The sequence below is a fragment of the Lagopus muta genome, chromosome 10 (assembly GCF_023343835.1).
Source record: "Lagopus muta isolate bLagMut1 chromosome 10, bLagMut1 primary, whole genome shotgun sequence".
Lineage (NCBI taxonomy): Eukaryota > Metazoa > Chordata > Aves > Galliformes > Phasianidae > Lagopus > Lagopus muta.
Window position 1 is genome coordinate 18,157,275 of NC_064442.1, and position 19,047 is coordinate 18,176,321.

General features: G+C 46.5%; 1 protein-coding gene across 1 annotated transcript in view; it reads left to right on the forward strand.

Moving 5' to 3' along the window:
- The first annotated feature begins 5,749 nt into the window (after nucleotides 1-5,749).
- The window catches only part of NPTN (neuroplastin), a 46,945-nt gene continuing 33,647 nt past the window's right edge, over nucleotides 5,750-19,047 (forward strand). The window contains exon 1 of the mRNA XM_048955907.1: nucleotides 5,750-5,987. Coding sequence (XP_048811864.1) covers nucleotides 5,900-5,987 — 88 coding nt within the window. The 5' untranslated portion in view covers nucleotides 5,750-5,899. The remainder of the gene's footprint in view (nucleotides 5,988-19,047) is intronic.

A 19,047-nucleotide genomic window follows, 5' to 3' on the forward strand; every position in this document is an offset into this window, starting at 1 on the left:
CACGTGTCCTGCCTGCGGCTGGATGGAGCTGCTCCAGATGAGAGCAGGAGGATAACGTTACCACTTCCCTGAGGATAACGAGGGCAGGGAATAGCTCTCGTCTATCTGCAACTGGAAACCTGATCCGTTGGACCCAGTTTCCTAAAAAATCGGGTGGAGAAAGCATTACTGCATGGCTGAGCTGGATGAAATAATTGCAATTGAAATAAATAACTTCAGGGTTGGGTCAGGGAGAGGGGAAAAATCATTTTCATTCCTCTTTATCTTTTTCCTGCAGAAAATTAGAAGGCAGACTTCAGAATTCTGCCATGACACAGATGAAATGAAGTATGCCAGGATTTCTCCTTGGATTTTTTTTCTTGCTCACGTTGTGAATTGTTCAGTCTGGAATCACCTTTTCTGTCACAACATTTGTTTTGTTTGGAAGGACATTTCTCCTTACAAAAAAAAAGAAAATAAAAATCAGTTCAAACACTTTAACCGTTTCTGAGGGGAACATTTGAACATGTAGGAGGATGGGAGGGTGGCTAGAAATAACCAAAGTGCCATTACCCAGTGGAGCTGAGATGTGGAAAGCCACCTTTCTGCAAAGTAACAAAGTGCATCTATATTATTTTCTCACTGCTAGCCTAAAGTCTTCCCTTTTCCCCAGAAAATAATTTTACAAGCTTTTCCTCTGTCTCTCATAATTTAGAGCATCACTTCTTTAGTTCAATTTTTCTTCTTCTTTTTTTTTCCCCACCTCCTTTCCTGCTGCTTCTTGCTTCTCTGTCATTTTCTTACATTTCTTTGCACAAAATCACCTGGATTTCTTCTTTTTCTTTTTCTATTTTTTTTTCCCCTACAGGCACTTCCTCCATTTGCTTGCCATCATTTTAGATTGGTGGCAGCAGGAGTTGCTGCATCCAGCAGCTCAGTCCTGCAGCTCCATGTCCTCACGCCCAGCCAGCAATGATGCTGAGCCTGTGTTCCCAATACAGACACTTGCTCCTACTCCCACTCCAGAGTGTGTGTATGATGTTGCCAGCAATCCCAGACCCTCAGGCAGCAAGGACATCTGTAAGGACTGCCAGAGAACCTTCCTGGTGACTCAAAAAGGATGGGTGTCACCTCTGTCCTGATGGCTCTCCTGAACGGCCCAGGGAGGAGCTAGGGCTCTGTTATCTTATTAGCTTAACGGTATTTCCCACCTGCCTTTAGGGAGATGAGCCATTAGTCATATATGCATGACCCGAGGGCCAGAGCTACTTTGGCTTCTGCAGGACAGGCAACAGGTCCCGAGGGCCAGCAGCTGAGTTTGGGTCTGGCCAGCCTTACGTACTGCACACACACATGTTGCATTTTGTTTGCTCATTTATATCTGCACATACAATGCAAACGCAGTGTGATCATGCACTTCATGCAGTCTTGCAAGGCGGAGGCATTGTGTGTGTGTGTCTACAAGCTGATTTGAGCCAGCTGAAGCATAGATCTGTGCTTTCACTGGCATGTCAAAGTCTTAACCAATGTTATTCAGCGTTTCTCAGCCCTGAGAACAGCTGCAGTAGCTGAGTTGTGCTGCTAGACGTCATTGAGCATTTCATGCTCTACCCTACATTTTCAACTTTCCAATAATAGATTCAAAGGAAGGTGACTGTGAGTGAGGCTTCCAGAGGCAGAGCTTTCTTCAAGTGCCAAAGTGTATCAATAAATACATCAAAATAACAGGATGTCTTAAACACTCCCAGTTGCAAGACGACAGCTTCAAGATGACACACGCGCACACACACAAAGGCAAGGCTTCCTTGCTGTTCTGTAAAGCACAGGAACTGCTGATTTTTCTTCCCCTTTGCTTTGAATCTGATTCTTTCAGTCCTGCTTTTGCTGAAGTCTCAGAATAACCAGAATTGATATATGCTGGGTGAAAAGATGGGTCTTGAGAGAAAGGGGAAGTGCAAGGAGTTTGAGTTACTGTTTGGAAATGTTGATGAGCCTGAGCTTCCCTTGCCACTCACAAGCTCAGGAATCACTATGCCCACACAAGCAAGAAGGAAAAGAAATCAACAAAATCATCATCTATAAGCCCTTGCATTACAGATTCACAGATTGTAGGGGTTGGAAATGACTTCTAGAGATCATTGAGTCCAACCCCCCATTGAAGCAGCTTTCTTTCAGCAGGTTGCACAGGTAGGCATCCAGGCATGCCTTAAATATCACAAAGACACTTCACCATCTCTCTGAGCAGGCTATTCCAGTGCTCTGTCACTCTGACAGTAAGTTCTTCCTTGTGTTAGTATGGAACTTTCTGTGTTTCAGTTTCTGCCCATTGCCCCTTGTTCTACTGCTGCACGCCACCAAAAATGGTCCATCTCCATCAGCACTTTAGATATTTATGAACAACTGTGAGATCCTCCCTCAGTTTTCTCCAGGTTGAACAGTCTCAGGTCTCTCAGCCTTTCCTCATACAGGAGATACTCCAGATGTGGCCCTCTGCTGGACACTGCAGCAGCTCCCTGTGTTTTTGGAACTGGGGAGCCCAGAACTGGACACACTACTCCAAATGAGGCCACACCAGGGCAGAGCAGAGGAGAGGATCACCTCTCTCGACCCGCTGGCTGATCTTTTCTGGCACCCTTGGACACCACTGGCCTTTTGGCCACAAGGGCACCCTGTTGAATCACGATCAGCCTGTTGTCCACCAGGACACCCAGGTCCTTCTCCTCAAAGCTGCCTTCCAGCAGGTCAGCCCCTAATCTGTACTGATGCATGCGGTTATTCCTCCCTGGACTCTATACTTGTTCTGGTTGAACTTCATCAGGTTCCTCCCTGCCCAACTCTCTAGTCTGTCCATGACTTGTTGAATGGCAGCACTTCCTTCTGGTATGTCAACCACTCCTCTCAACTTTGTATCATCAGCAAACTCGCTGACAGTGGACTCTATCCTCTTACCCAGGTCACTGATGAAGATGCTGAACAAGAAGGAATCTAGCACCAACCACCGCTACTTATGGGCCCGTTGTAACAACTCAGTCTGGTGGAATACTTCCCTTTGTAATAGAACCCTTACCATCAAGCTAGTTAACCCAGTGCTGGCAAACTCTATTTTTCTATACAATGCCACTATATGTTGTATGTGATTTGGTAAAAGAAGGAATACTTGTGCACAGAGAAAAAACAGCTTTTCATTCCATGCTAGTCATGCTGCATACCTGAGATACTGAGTATATACAGTCCATGTACATCGAGGATCTGCAGTAACCCTGGTTAAGTTTCCTCAGAGACTCCTGAAGGTAAGGGGTTGAACTGGGCAGCACTGTGATCTTGTCACCAGTCATGGCTATCTTCTGCTTTGGTTTCTTGCATTACATGCTCACAGCACGTCTGTCTCTTCCACAAACCAGATGAGTTACACAATCGTAGGGAGAAGATGGAGGGAAGCAAGAGCGTGCTGAAGCCTCCTGCTAACTTCTGCCCAGGCCTCTGGCAGCATGACTCACTGTGAGCTGCCATGGTTACGAAACAAGTATTACTGTGCAGATACAAACCATGCTCAGAGGCAAGTACATTGCTGACTGATTCCAAACTTGGAAAACACTCGGGTGTAGGTAAGGCCTAATACCAAGTGGGTGTTTGCAAAAATGAGAGTTATAGCAAAATCCTCCGGAGCAGGAAAACCAGCATGCAGAAAGCAGAGGGAAGGAAAGCATCATGTGAAATCTTGCTTTCTGGTTCTTTTTGCTTATTCCTTCTGGTTTTCCAGTGCTACTGTCAGAATTGTTCCACAGGAAAACAAACGAGGGGAGAAAAGAGGATGTTTCTGTACCATGGCAAGAAAACAAATAGTAGTGTCATGGATGATTCAGCTGGCAAGGATAGTGAGTCACGGAAATGCAGCATGGAAGTGCTCAAGTGCAGGATACGCGGCACAGTGGAACATCTGATGTAGATTGAGTTTAGTGTCATGGCACCTTTAGAGAGCTAGGGCCAGCCAGGACTGCCAACAGCCTCAACGTTTCTCTCCTGTGAGCTCAGCCCACCTGAAGTGCCAGAGTAGCGCTTCTGTCAGCTACAACTAAGTTGCAGGGTTTCCATGAAAAAGGTGTGCCTGATCCTCCTTGAGTCACGCCAACAAGGAAAGCACTCTTATTCAATTTCCTGAGAATTAACCAAGCAAAGCACTCAGGGATGCAAAGTCAAGCAGCTGCACCCTTGTGAAACAAGCTGTATTAATAGGGTTTAACAGCAGGAAAGTTTTCCCTGGAAAGGGAAAACAGCTTCTGGTTGCATTAGCATCCTCCCAGAGGCCCTTCTCTGGCTAGAAGAAAAGGCCGGGCAATCTTTGGACAGCTATTCTGGGAGTCCTGAGCATGCAGAGATCTCTGGAGTGGAAGGAGAGGACTCAGCAAAAAGCAGAAAATAAACTCTTGAGCGATTGCCTTTTTTTTCTCCCAGTGTGTTTCTGTGCCGTTTTTTTTCCTTTTTTCAGTTCTCTGCAAATCTCCCTACCTTGGATGCATGTTAAACCACTCAGCAGTGCACCCTGACTGTCAGAGCCACCCCAGGAGGGACAGCAGACCAAAGTCTGCTTTTATGTCAGCTAAATCAGGGTTATAGTCAGCTGGGGTCACCAGCATGGTGCATAATTAGTGTATCTGACCCCAAATCTGTATTTTATAGATAGGGAAATACAGAGAAAACCGAGGTGACCTGCTCACAGCTCACCAAACAAGCCTCGAGGTGGGACCATGCCGACTATTTTTAGGGACAGCTGGCAGGTTCAGTGAACCAGGAGTGAATTTTTGAGCTTTCTCTGCAGTTGATTTCACTGCTAACCTGAGGCAAATGCTTTCACTTTTTGTGGCTTCAGCTTCCAGTCTGTGCAATCAGAGGGGCAGGGCACCTAATCTGGAAAAAAAAAACCAAAAACCAACAACAAAATAAGACAAAATAAATCCCCACAGTATTATTTTACTTTCTTAAATAATTATCAACAAGTGGCCTTCTGTGCTGGTGGGTCCCAACTACATGCAGGCTCTTGCTCCAGACCTCTGCATTATCCACAAGAGGGAATTTCCCAGTGTTTTCACCTGTTTATTACCTACTGCAGCATTTCACACTTTTATAAAATGCACGATGCTTTTGCTGAGTAAATTCCACACAGAAATCCAATGTCGGGTGAGGGGAAAGGTGGGGGAAGACCTGTTGGTAAGCGATAGTTGTGTTTAAACTTATACCATAAGGGAAAAATTATTTGTTGGGTCTTTCATGGGTTTGGGTATCTATGCATGCCTAGAAGCAGAGTGCTTTGGGATGGACTTTGGGATCCACCAATGCAAGACAGAGCATCAAAGTCAGTATTTTATATTATATATATATATCTTTGCTAATGAGGTATGTGGAAAAAGCCAGCTCACAGCAACAGTGAAATGAAAGCAAGCAGAGATGCTGCTCCTGGCCTGCCTTCATGTGGATCTGCTACTTGAAGTAGCAGATTGCAGAGAATTAAGGATAAAAGTGAGGTTTTAGATTACGGCTGAAAGGCAAAACTGATTTCAAGAGCGTCACCTCAGCCCCAGCCCTGTGCTTGCAGGGACACGTGGAAAGAGACTGAAACTGCACGGACGCAGGACCTGAGCATCCTCCTCCCCGCCAGCACAACCAGACCCATCTCGAAGCGAGCGCAAGATGGCGCCTGAGGGGGAAACGCAAATCCCGCGCTGCGCACACCACGTGACCCCTCCCTCTCCGCCCAGACCCAGGCCGCCCCTCCCAACTCTCGCGAGAGCCGCCCGTGGCGTCGCGGGAGCCGGCGCTGCGCTGCGGTAGGAGGTCGGCGGAGAAGGACGGAGCCGGAGCTGCTTCGCCGCCCTCCTTCCTCCCTTCCCTCCCTCCCACCTCGCTTCCCTCCGCAGCCGGGAGGATGCCGCGCTCCGGCCCTCTCCCCGCCGCTTTCTCCCTGCTGCTGCTGACGGCCGCGCTGCTGCCGGCGCCCTCCGTCGCGCAGAACGGTGAGGGCGGCGTGAGGGGAGCTTGAGGGGGGGTGGGGGGGCGCGTTGCCACGGGGCCGCCGGTTGCTATGGGGGCGGCTACGGCGGGGGACGAGGGTCATGTGGGGCGGGGGGGCGCCGAGGCCGTTCGCGGGGGGCGGGGAGGGGCTGCAGTCCTGCTGTATGGTGGGGGGGGGGGGAGTGGAAGCCCCGGCCTCCCCCCCCGCTGCGCTGCCCGGTGCTGAGGTGCTCCGCGCCCGGCAGCGCGACCGTCTCCTCCCGCCCACTGAACCTGCATCTGCCGGGTTGCTTTCGGTGATTTATAATGCAATAAAGTCGTAGTTCCTTAGCAACTAAGGAGGTGCTGTGATAGGAGCGTAAAAGAGGGAAGGGAAAAAAAAAAAGGGGAAAAAAAAACCCACCCTTCTCTGCGCTTTATAGGAGAGTGTGAGCTAAATGTGGTGCGGCGTGCCTCCTCCCCGGGGAGTTCGCAGCCAAGTGCGTGGCGGTCGGGGGCTGGAGGAGCTCCGTGTATCTCCTGGTGAGCCGGGACACCCTGTGGCACTGCGAGATGAGAGGTGGCTCTGAAGGAGGGATGGGGTGTGCGGGGTTCCCTGTGTGGCGTTATGGCAAGGGCAGGAGCTCAGCTGCAAGGCTTGTGTGCGTTGGGGAGGTGTTACCTGCAGAGAAACCACACCTTGCGTGTACACCTATTCGCACTGATTTGTGGCCGCTTTGGCCTCTCATCTCTCCCTATCCTCTCTGCTGTGCACTTATACCATCCTAGCCTTTTTTTCTTGAGGTAGGTTTTGCATTGCAGCATGAGGTCGCCTTTGACCATTTGCTGTAGGAAAGAAGCACTGAGGCCTTCAGCCTATTTAACAACGATAGGAGACGCAGATGTAAGAAACAACAGCCCAAACATCCCAGGGTGGATTTATTTCCTCACTATGTGTGCATTTTGCAGTCTGAAACCAAAGTGACTGCTAACCAAGCACCCATGCTGTTGCACAGAGGAAACCTGTGGGCTTTCTGCATTGTGAGGGCCTTTCCTAAGGAGCACCAGAGGCTGGGCAAATCCTGCTGGTCAGTGGCCAGTTGGACTGCTGTGGCTACAAAGTCTGGTTCTTCTGCATGGATGCAGTCTGTGCTATTGCAGCATGGTTTCAGCAGGTTAATCTGCCCACATCATGTTTCCAGTGGTATTTGGGTGAAGTGAGGTGACGTGTGAGTTAAATAGGTCGTGTGCTTGAAGCTGCTCATGTGTTGAGTTAGCAAGCAAGGTGTCAAATGCTGGCAGCTGGTCTAAGGATGCTAACTAGCTGCTTGATAGGCAGCGCAGGCACTTGCATTTTAACAGTAGTTGTGTGTCTAAGGTCAACAGTTGAATACATTTTGGGGGCAGATGGCAGGCCTTAGCCTTTCTCTGCTTCACTCTTGGCTTCCACTGCTGACATGAAGCTAACCTAGCAGTAGCAGTTTTTGGCATGAGATAAGGTTACAGACCCCAGGAGTTTTCTGGGAGCTCATTAATTTTTATGTGGTTAACTAGGGTTATCCCAGCAATAAATGATAGGGGATACTCTGAGCGTGTGTGCTGAGCTAGGAATTTACATGAGAAGTGAAAATCTTATTGGGAAGGACTGGAGCACTCCAAAGGCAGAGATCCTTCTGAAAAAGGTGCATTGCTACAATTGAATTTCTGCTCCCCATTTGAATGCTGTCATAGCAGAGAAGCAAGTTTCAAGCTTGCACGTCAGGCCCAGCCACAGAAGAGCTGATTTTTCTGCAACTACTGGCCAGTGGGATGCTTACTGAATCACTTCCACTTTTGCTGTGGCGTGAAGAATAGGTACAGCTGTTTTCTGGGTTGTATGTACTCCTGGTAAGCTGTTTGGAAAACAGTTTAACTTGAAAAGGCATGTGGAAATCTGTCAGTGGCAACTACCTAAACATTGCCGGGGTGTGCTTTGAAGGTGTGGGGAGCAGAAACCCCAGATGTATGCCCAGGAATCCTATTATGTGTTACTGATATGTAGCCACTGCTGTAGTGAAAAGGTGATATGCCAGGGGTCGTTCTGCATACAGCAACACTGAGCTACGTACCTGTTGAAGCTGCAGGTCATGGACTGCCCAGTGCTTGTTGGAAGCAGCCTTTTTTCTTCTGACGAGAGATTGCTGCTGAATTTTTCTAGAATTAATGTAATCCAGTATAGTTTTAATTAGCACCACGTATAGATTTAAGCTGACTAAAACAGGAAATTGGTTTTTGGCATCTACAAGGATTATATTTCAAGCTCTTACATAAACACCTAGGGATCACAGAGAAAGTTGTGTGTCAAAAATGTAACTTTTCCCAAGGGTTCTTCAGAGGCTCTTGTCAATTTCTTGATGTCTGTGTCCAGCAGGTGAGTTAGGTGAAGTGACAGAAAGGAGGCTTAGAAGAGAGGCGAGGAAGCCTGAAGAGGAACAGCTGGAAAAAATCAGTCTGTCAGGAAGCTCTGTGTAAAACCTGTAGTTTGCAACTGGTGTTGGTTGGAAAGTCACCACTTCAGAGCAGTGTTCTCCTTGTGGAAAGGAGCTTGGCTCTTTCGTGATGAACTCCATGCCTTCCTTGGTGGCTTGTTTTCAACCTTGGCAGCTGCTTCCTTCAAAACCAAGGCTTGAAGATGCTGGTACTTGGTAAGGTTTAAAGGAGCATGGCTGCGTCTGTGCTGACGGCTGAAGTAGATACTTGAGCTGCTCCTGTTAAATTTGCAGTCTTTAGCACAGCACTGCACGATCTGAATCACTTTTTCCAGTTCTTCCCTTTTCAGAGCTCTGGTCTGGCAGCATGCACTTAAAGCAGGCTCTCTCACGTCTTGTCTGAAGGACAGAATCCCTAAAATCTCGCATTTTTAAAAATGGTGAATGCTGTTTCTGGCTGCAGCTCTTCAGCCATTTTGCACTGATTGCCTTCTGGTATTCTGATGTGATTTTAGCGGTCCCCAGATAAAACTAAGGAATGGTTTCGTACAGCATTTATGGAGCGTGAGTGTGGGCTGAGCATCGAGGAAGATGTTCAAAGTTCTGTTCTCCCCACCATTTCTATTCTCCTTCCTCCTACAACTCCCTCATAGGAAACTTAAATACAAGCAAGATGACTAACTGTATACGCTTGAAAATGGCATTAAACCTTTACAGATATCTGCTAACAGGTAACGAGGCGTCAACTGCTCGTACTGGCGCTTCAAACAACAGCGTTAATTAGGTCAAGAAGCAATGCAAGTGGAAGTGCTGCTAAGTGCTGAAGTACACTGCGAGCATTGAGTGTCCCAGCAGCAGAGTCCTGCAGGAAGGCTGCTTGTTATGCTCGTGAATGAGGTGCGTTCTCTCCTTCACAATGAGCTGTTTCTTTTGCTGCAAGCGCTCCTTTAGAGGAGAGGATTGTAAAAAAAAAACTTGCACTGTAAAGGACAATGCTGGTCTGTGATTCATCCTTCGGTTGTAAAACCAGTGTGGAAACTGCTCAGCTTCAAGCCATGGAGGTGCTGCGGCTCCTATTGAGGAACCTCTTGAGGTGAAAGCTGGGTAAATGGATTCTGCTTATTTTTAACTGGAAAGGTCTCTTAGCTGTGAACCTAACCCAGCTCTCTTGCCTCTTGTGGCGTTTTATTCCTTACATCCATACAATTCCGAGTGTTTCCTTTCCATCAGCACTTACTTTCTGTGCTTTTCTAGGTCGGTTGTCACGGTCGTTTTGTGTAAGTTGCATTTCCTTACTGTTCCCGGTGCTTTTCAGTCACGTTTTCAGGAATGTGATGAGCAGAACTGGCCGCAGTTCCACTTGGGCCCAGCCCAAAGCTCAGTGGAGTGGAAGGACGGCTCGGTGCATCTTGCAGATGGCATTCCCATTTGCATCACAGGACAAATGCGTTTTATACAGTATGTTTTTGACTCATGTCCAGTGGGATCCTTAACAGTGGTCACATTTCACGTGGCAGGACTGCTGCTTTGTGTTCCTTGACTGCCTACACCAAGCAGTTCTTTGGTGTTCCTGCTAAATGGCATCTTCTGATGGCTGCTCCCACTTGTCGTGATCCTGTTGGATCCAATGGAGCACCCACCCCTACCTCAGCTTGCTTTGCTTTTATCAATTGAAACAATAACGCTCTAGGCAATCAGCTATCTTATTTCATCCTGTTTTTCACCTACTTGCTTGCGTACATGAAAAAACACCTGGTACACAAAGCTGTGTTAATGAAGTTTTATTTTTTGGTAGGAGTCTCTTGTCTGGGGCAGTCATAATTGCCCTATTGAAATTAGGAACACGGCGGCTGTTTTCTCCTCTGTTCACAGCTGTGCTTTACTGACTTTGCAGTAGATCAGATTGTCATGGGTAAGTGGCCTCAAACCATGGCAGTAAGGCTTTGTTCATCAGATAGGTTTCTCCCATTGTCTTCTTGGGCACTGAACTGGGATTGTCTGTCTGCAGTTCCAGTCTGGTGGAGGAGGATTGTCAAAATTCTGTATCAGAAAATAATGTCCAGTTGTTCACATTCAGATAATTGAACCATTTTTTACGTGCCTTTCACAAAATCTTACTACTGAATGCTTTCACTTCCTCTGCCATTGTGTGCTGCGTTGTTTCTTATGTCATTACGGGAGATTCAGTCTAATTATATCTAAAAATAATTTCAGCCTGGATTGAAGGTCTTGGGAGTATTCATCCACTAGCAAGATAACTACAGTAGACTTTTAAAAATTCATGTTCTCTTGACAAGCTTGAAGCTTTTTTGGGTCATCTGTGTGGTTGAAGTCACCTCTTCAGTGTTGACGCAAACTCATTTGAGCAGAAAGACAACTTTGGAAGCTGGGAAGGATTCATCAGGCGGTGTCAGAAGGTGTAGATATCTGCTAGAATTAAGGATTAGAAGATTTTGGAGAGTGGAGCTTTTTTTCACTATTCCTGTTCAGAACGCAGTGGAGAACAGCACTGAGATGTCAGCATCAGATTTTGGCTGCAGCAGGGTGTGTGTGTGTGTGGGGAAGTGTGAGCAGTGGGCTCTGAGCTGGGTTGAATCACAGAATGGCCTGGGTTGCAGAGGAGCACAATGCTCATCCAGTTCCAACCCCCTGCTGTGTGCAGGTCACCAACCAGCAGCCCAGGCTGCCCAGAGCCACATCCAGCCTGGCCCTGAATGCCTGCAGGGATGGGGCATCACAGCCTCCTTGGGCAACCTGTGCCAGTGCCTCATCACCCTCTGTGTGCTGGGTAAGTAGGACCCTCAGTTACACTGTTGGAGGCTGTAGGGCAGGACAGCTTTTTATCCCAAGGGGTTTGGATGGAGAGAGGTAAAAAACAAACAAACAATCTCTAAGATCCTAGATTTCTGCTTTGCAGCTGTGTTTAAAAGAAGAATGAAGAAGCATCCTATCTATTCTCCCCTCTTTGGAGGAACTTTGGGATTTCAGTATAACAAGTGCAGTGTCAGACCTGTCTCAGGAGCGTGTGTTTGTGTAAACTGTTGGTGTTCTGTGTCAGATCACAGTGTTTTTATATACAAAAAAAAAAAAAAAGTTGGGGGGAGGTGTGAAAGAGGAACAACAGATCTACAAACTTTGCACACGAAGAGGAGCAGAGTCCAAGACGCTAACTGGCTAAATGAATTTGCATTGTGAAACCTTTTTATAGAGGCTAATTGGGTTGTGATGTCCTGTTCTGCTATGAATGAGGAAAAAACAAACCCAAGCCTTGGAATGCTGTAATTCCTATGGGCTTGTTTAATAGTACATGTTGTAAAATGATGCATTAATGAATCTATTAAGCCTTGGTGCAGCTAAGTAGCGTCATTATTTACTACTTGCCACATTATGTCAATTATGTTAGTTTGGTGTAGATGTGGGGATCACAGAGGCTCTCCCTGGAGCTCGTTTGTTTGCTTGGAAGCCTCAAATAGATGCATTTAGTAAGAAAGGAGGATAGAGGGAGTGCTGTGGATGAGAAAAGGGAAGATGTGAAAAGACGCCATCAGTCCAGAGCTTAAAGCAGTTGGAAAAACAAGTGCCATATTGATGGGCTGCTCCTGGATTTTATTTTTGGTCTTTTTGGCCTGGTTTGTGCCAGAAGAGCTTGGTGGGGATGAGCTAAAATAAGCTACTTTAGCAGGTTCGACTTGCAAGAATGCAGGTATTGAGTTCCCTGCATATTGATTCAGAGCTCCTCCGAAGGAACAGGTCTGCATGCAGTTACCAGTTGCAGTCAAGCTCTACTGTTAATGCTGTTGTAGTCACACGTGTGTTTGCAGTATTAAGAAACTACTGTGTTGCTGTGAGGGGTATTTAATGACTGGCATAAGTGGAGATGATGGAAATACGGAACATAAGGAAGATCTGAAATGAGTCTTGCAGGCCAGAACCTGAAAGAGCAATGAAGATTGCTTTGGAGGTGGTTGTGTAAATCAGGGCTGCTTGGTTTGGGGGGAAATGATACCTTGATAAAGGATCTGAAATTGTGACAGATGTTATGAGAATTTGGCATGGGTGTTTTTTGGTAATGCTTGGAACTGTGCTCCAGTTAAGAAAGGCAGAGTAACTGCTGTGTGGGTTACTTGGGTCTGTAGGTTTCGTTTGCTGTTGGAGCAGGCTGCGATCAGGGTTAGTGATCAGGGTTAGTGGGGGGAAGGCAGGCTGAGAACAGAGGGTAAGGAGCTCGGGAAGGCTGTGTTTGTCAGAGTGCTGCTGATCTGGTCTTCCATATGGCTTTGAGCAAGGGCAGCACGCTTCCTGTCCTTGCACTTTGTTAGTTTCTGCTCTGGGCATTCTAACCTGGGTGTTCAAATAGTTTACCTAAAGCTGCTTTCCGCATAATATTATTTCATCTTCTCTCCTTTGCATTAAGCAGCCACAATTGCAAGCAGCCAACTTGCTCTCTGGCATTTTATATCATGTTACTTTATATTTCCGTTCTTGTGCAAATGCGGCAGCATATTAATTGATATTGCAGCATCTGTTTTAAGCCAGAAAGTCACCAAATAAGCAATTTATTCCACGCATGCTGAGTTACCCTGAGTGTCTTGAGTCTGTCGCTGAGCACTGTCAGTGTTGGCTCTGTTAAGCAGCCCCACACCTGTGATAGATGGCCTCAGTGACTCTGGAAACTAGAAATCTCATAACTTGGAGATCACGTCCTGTTCAGCCTCGGCCAATGGTAGAATCAGTTCTGATTCAGTTCCCCTTTGTCCTGTGGCTGCCAGGCTCCATGAACCGTGGGCTCAGCTGGTAGCTGCTGCTGGGGCTTTCAGCTGGCTGGATGAGGGGTGCCCAGGGAAGTGTTTCCTGAGCCCTGCAGCTGCTGGACCTCAGGTCTTGTGCTGCACATTAATGTGTTTTCAGAAGTCTCTGTGGGCAGGTCTTTGTCCCTTTTATCTCCTTTTTGCTGTATTTAGGGTTCATTTGATGACTGGTTCCCATCATACAAGGTTTTACAATGCTTTAGATTACCTTCACCTTTGGATTCCTCCTCGATCTAAGTGCTGTCACCTGTGGCTTGCTGCACTTGAGCTGTACTCAGTTTGTGCCTGTTCCTTTATGCAAAGGGCTGTGGATGATACTTGAATACCTTGACTGTAACTGTTCTGTACCGAGAGCTTCACTGCTTGTTGTCAAACATGACAGGAGTATAAATGTTCTCTCATTTCCTTCAAGAAGCGTTCTTCATTTCCTTCTGTTGTGTTCAGATTGGTTACAATGCAGCTCAGTTTTTCTGCATCCTTGACAGCGATGACAATGAGAAGCAATGCAGCATTTTCTTCTTGAAGTGAACAGGACAGCTCCCATCTCTTACGGATGCTGAGCCTGATGTCAGACCGAGACACAGCATTGATTTGCTTCCACACGGAATTCATTTCATTTTCAACTGGCAGTTTTTCAGCACTTTGCTGTAAGTTCTGTAGTGCTCAAGAGCAACTTCTGGTCTCCCTGAGGAGTACAAGATAGGTTTGGGCAAAGCTGTGGGCTTTGGTCTGGGATTCGTGGAGCTCCTATTTTTAGCCATAGCAGGATCTGTGTAGTGACCTCGATCTGGAGCCGTATGGAGTTAAGGAGGGAGGCATTTTGGGATTCTAGAAAGGGAGCTTGTGAGAATGGAGCAGAAAGGTGACGTAGGAGCAGCTTTTAAACTGCTACAAATAGTGATCAGGGCAGGAACAGTAGAAGGGAGGGAATGAATGAAGCGATGCTTAGATCTTGTATCTTCAGTCTCGGTAGATACAGAACATTGTGGGGCTTTCCAACATACCGTGAGTAAATATCTGAATTCTAACTGTTTCTCAGTGACCCACACTCAGATTTTTCAGCAGAGCATCGTCTCCTTTTTTCTTTATGCCTTTTCTAGGCAGCAAATCAACTGCAGGAATCATTTATCCTGTTCTTTCTGCAGCACCTAACAAGTGCTAACCTGGAGCTGGCTGTGTGGGCACTGAGGTGAGCATGCCTTGCCTGCTGATGCTATTCTCTCACTGTCCTCAGTGTGACAGAAAAAAAAAGTGGATTTATTGTTCCCAGTGGGTTTCCTAAGTGTTACACTGTCGTCCTCCTTTGTGAATTGAGAGCTCTTGCCTTTCAGAGATGGAAAATTACTAAACAAAGCTTTTTTTTTTTTTTTTTTTTTTCTTTGAGAAATGCAAACTTGCTCTCAGATGGCCATGAAAATATCACCTGGTTTAGGAAGTCCCTGAGCAGAGTAAGTGTCAGGAAATGATTCTTTGCCCTGCTGTGACATTCCTCCCACGTCCATTGCAGGGAAGGGCCTGATCCAGAATAAATGCTTTGGTCTGATCTCCAATAAGGTATTTTAAAGGACACCTTTGTAAAACAACTGCAGAGCCAAATGAGGGTTTTTTGGTTGAAGAACATGTGAAAGGCTCCTTGATGCAGCCATCATGTTAGGTGCAACAGCTCTTCAAGAGTTGCCATGATAAAGAATAAAGAGAACTAACTTTTTTGCTGGAAGTCAGGCAGATTATTGCCACAGGAACTCAACAAAATGCTTTAGGTCATGGTGTTCTCAAACACTGCACAGTCTCTAAAATGAAGCTGAATGTTCTTGGAAGAGACCCTCAGCTGTGAGTTTAGACTCTCTGGTGTATTCATGAGGCTGCATGTGAGTTCTTTGGGCTGCTCAGGCACATGAGGCCTTGACTGCTACTTTTGTTTTGCAGTGAAATGCTTAATCCTTGCCCTCCCTTCTGGTTTTCACCCCATCATGTTATCTCTAATATATCCACAGTGTGCAGAGTCCAAACAGAAGTGTTTTTCTTCCTCATGCTGAGCAAAGGATCACATTTATGTCATTACTTTATGTCAGCTCCCTTTTGCTTTACCTGCTTGGAGAGTCCGGATGCGCTCCTTCTCTAATTGAGTTGCTGTTTCTGCTGCAGGAGAAATAGGAGTCTTTGGGCAAGAGGACTCCAGGCTGCATTTAAAGTTGTAAGGCTGACTCTAGTAAACCCAGAAGCTCCAAATGGTCCCTCTTATCCATGCTGGATGTTTTTAGGGTGTAGTTGTCCTCCTGTGCATCGCTTATGTGAGTCATAGGAGCAGGTTGACCATCAGCTGCACAGTGTGGGTAACGGTCAGTTAAGCTCGCATCAATCTCGTTTGGAGTAGAATTTGAATTTGATTTTCTAAATAGTGGTGTTTGATGCTGTGGAGGAGCTGCCCTCGGAAGTTTATTTCTGTCCGAATAATCTGAGCAGTGTCAGTAGGCCACGCGAGATCAAAGCCCTGGTCCAAAGAAGGATCTCATTTATGACGTGCCCTGATGCGGCTGCATGCGCTGGCACTGAGCAGTGGGGAGAGCAAAGCTGTTTGTACTGGCATGTCCTACATACGGGTTGGTAGGGCTCTCTGTGTTAGCAAAGACTTGGTGAGTAGAGGCACGTTGGAGTCACAGGTTTGTCAAAACGGGGAGAAGCTGAACTGTACTGGAGAAATTGCACTGGGGGGAGGAAAGAATAGCCACAAATGCAACCTGAAGATCAGTAAGTTTAGCAAATTGTGGCATCTTCTTAATGTATCTCCTTCCCTGTAAATAGAAGAGCACTGTGTTCTGGGAAACGGGCTGACAGGTGGGTCGTAACCTGGTGTGTGAGCTGAAGTTAGCAGTTCGTAGACAGAAGTTCTCTGCAGCTATAAAAGCGTGAACTGCTGGAGGAAACATCCCTTCTCTGCCTCCCATTCCTGGAGCATTTCACATACTGCTATCAGGCAAATCTCCCTCTGTGGAAAGTTAAACTCTGCCTTGCATGTTAAAATGCATTGTTCCATCTGCTAATGTGTGCTTTCTGTTTTTTTTTTTTCCCCTGTTTATTTCTGTTCTTTCTGAATGAGTTGGTTGCAGCCCCACCTCGGGTTGTGTGACCTGTTACATAATCCAGCAGTTCTGCAGAGGTTGGTGTGTTAAAACATCCCACTTTCCTTTATCACAGATGAGATGGAGCAGCTCCTCCTGTAGAAAGAGGCAAAACCAGGTTTGCTATGCAGTGCCTGCTTCCCTTGCACAGGGACAAACGTGATCAGTCTCCTTTCAAACACAGTTGTTGGATCAGGAAAGGTCAAAGCAAAACTGGGAAGTGCTTCTAACCTTTGGCTTGCTAAGGGAATGATTTGAGGGTTTAAAATAACTCAGCTGAACACGAGATTTATTTTTTTGTGATCTGTACCCAGCATCTTACGGTGATTCCAGCATCTTTGGGATGCAGATTCAGTCCTCTTAAAATATTTTTGGGATCTCCAGGAAGCAGGCTTCAGTTGCTGTGTTAGGTGTGAATGCTGGACAGATTTAAACTGCTGTCTTCTCTGAGAAGCTGAGCTGTTGGTAACTTTTCTGTGTTGTGAAGCTGAGTTTCTTCCCAATTACTTCTAGAGAATGGGATCCTGGTTGTTAACCCTCGTTACTTCTTGGCAGTATGGAGGAATGATGTCTTTGTGTTTTAGAGCTCTTGTACGTTCCTTAGCTACAACAAAAGTATTTGTGTAGTGACCTAAAAAGGAGTTAAAACTATTAAATCTTGGCTTGTTCTTTTTTTGCCCCTGCATGGATGATTGTAAGCCTTTTGTCCCTAACTTGAGTCGGGAAGAAGCAGGAATGGAAAGAACTGGAGAATAATGCCTTCCCCTTCAGAGGACAGTGCAGGCTTAATCTTTGGAAAAACCTGCAGAAGCTGGGCTGGAAATCCTTTGTGGAAGGAAGTCTGTTGCAGTAAATGCTGCTTGGAGTGTTGAAACCAGCTTCCTGACAACGTGCACCTCTGAACAAACAGGAATTGCTCGGCTGCAGCATGGAAGCTGCCCAGAGTCTCTGGACTCCTGCAGCAGTTCTTTAGTGAGAGCCCTGGGGAGCACTTAGCAGCCCGTGTTGTGCTCAGGAGCCCAGTAATGACAAACCTCTTTGGGGCTTTAAAGCGCTGTCAGGTTACCAGGGGTTTTCAATCTGAATTGGGGTGTGTGTGTCCTGGAGTCACGGCATGGCTTTGTCATCCGCTGCTGTTGAATTGATGCTATATAAGGTGTTGGGCTGAGGGAGCTGCTCAATGAAGATAACCAGAGTTGCTTTTCTTATGCAGCGTTTCAAGCTCGTGCTTAACTAAATGCAGTTCTGTCTAGGATTTGTCCGTTGTCTTTGTGTAACAGGAGGTGGATGTGAGCTACTTCAAAGACTTCCAAGAGCAGTCCTTTACTGTTGGCTTTGAAATACAAACAAATGTGCTTTCTGTGGCACGGAACAAATGGATGAACTTGCTGTTCTGGATCTCATTCTGCAGGCAAGTTAATGTTTCAGGTGGATCAGTTGGCTTCATCGTGTCTCTGAGTTGTTTGTTTGAGAGCGTTGATTCTAACGTTATAAGGATCTGAGGACTTTCATAAGGCTTTTATATCGTGTCTGCAGTGGTGTTGGCAGTAGTAAACTCATCCAACCAGGACATCCAAAGCAGAGAGAATCGCTTTAATAAATGAACTCACAGGACAGAGACACTTGGAGCTTTCTAGATGTTTGTTCAGTTCCTCTAAGCAGTGGGGCTTAAAACAAAAAGCAGGCTTTGGTAAGGAAGAGCCTATAAACTGAAAGTGAAGCTTGCACTCAGCAGAAGAGTTATGGTGGGATCTTGAGAATGCTCTACAGGGACATAGATGTGTAGAAATAGCATCTCCTCACTCAGTCACTCCCTCTGTGTCATCTGAATAGGTGGTACGTGCAGTGCACTGCATTAGTAGTCAGCATTCCTGAGCCCTTTGCAGAAACATCAGTGTGTGTAACGTGCTGTAATCAAGTCTTCAATTAAAATGTGTTATCAAGGTTTGTTTCCTGTACAGAATGGAGTGTGATTCAGTCTGTGTTGCACTTGGTGCCTCCGACTGTGCTGTTCTGCAGAGGAACTTTGTTCTCCCCAGCTAAAGAAGTAGGAAAAACCGCAGGCAGACCACTACACTTGTAAGTGTGACAGCAGCTAACAGGCTGACACCCATACAGCCAAAATGAGGCAGCAGGTATTGTTTGTTGTTCTGATTATTCTTCTCTTGCTGTGTATTCCAGACTTGGAACCATTTTCTTTTCTCCTGCCTTGTGTTATCAGATGTACAGGCATGGGATTGTTGCACTGTAAACACGGACCACAACTCATACAGTGATGTCTGAACGTGAGAGATGCCTGGAAAGAGTTGAAACTGGGATTGTACTTGAGGTGCAAACAGCTTTCTGAAATCAGAGCTGCACAGGTGTAGTTCCTACTACATGCTGGTGCTGTTTCTGCCTACAGGTTGTTTTTTCATTAAATTGTGAAAGCTGGTGAGATCACCTTTTGGAAAAGAAGTGACCTAAGATGGAAGCTGCTGCTGAAAGTGTGAAGTTAAGCATTGCCCGTTAATTGTGAGGGAGGCCTTGAATGGAGGCGTGCACTGTGTGGCTGTGGAAGGGATGAATGGGCAGCTTGCAGTCCTCGCCCTGATCCGACTGGCTTCTTCTTTTGGAAGAGGCGGTTGCAGCAGAGGACCTTCAGAAATCCTTTCCAGTCTGAGCTCTGATTTATGACCCAGGAGCCGG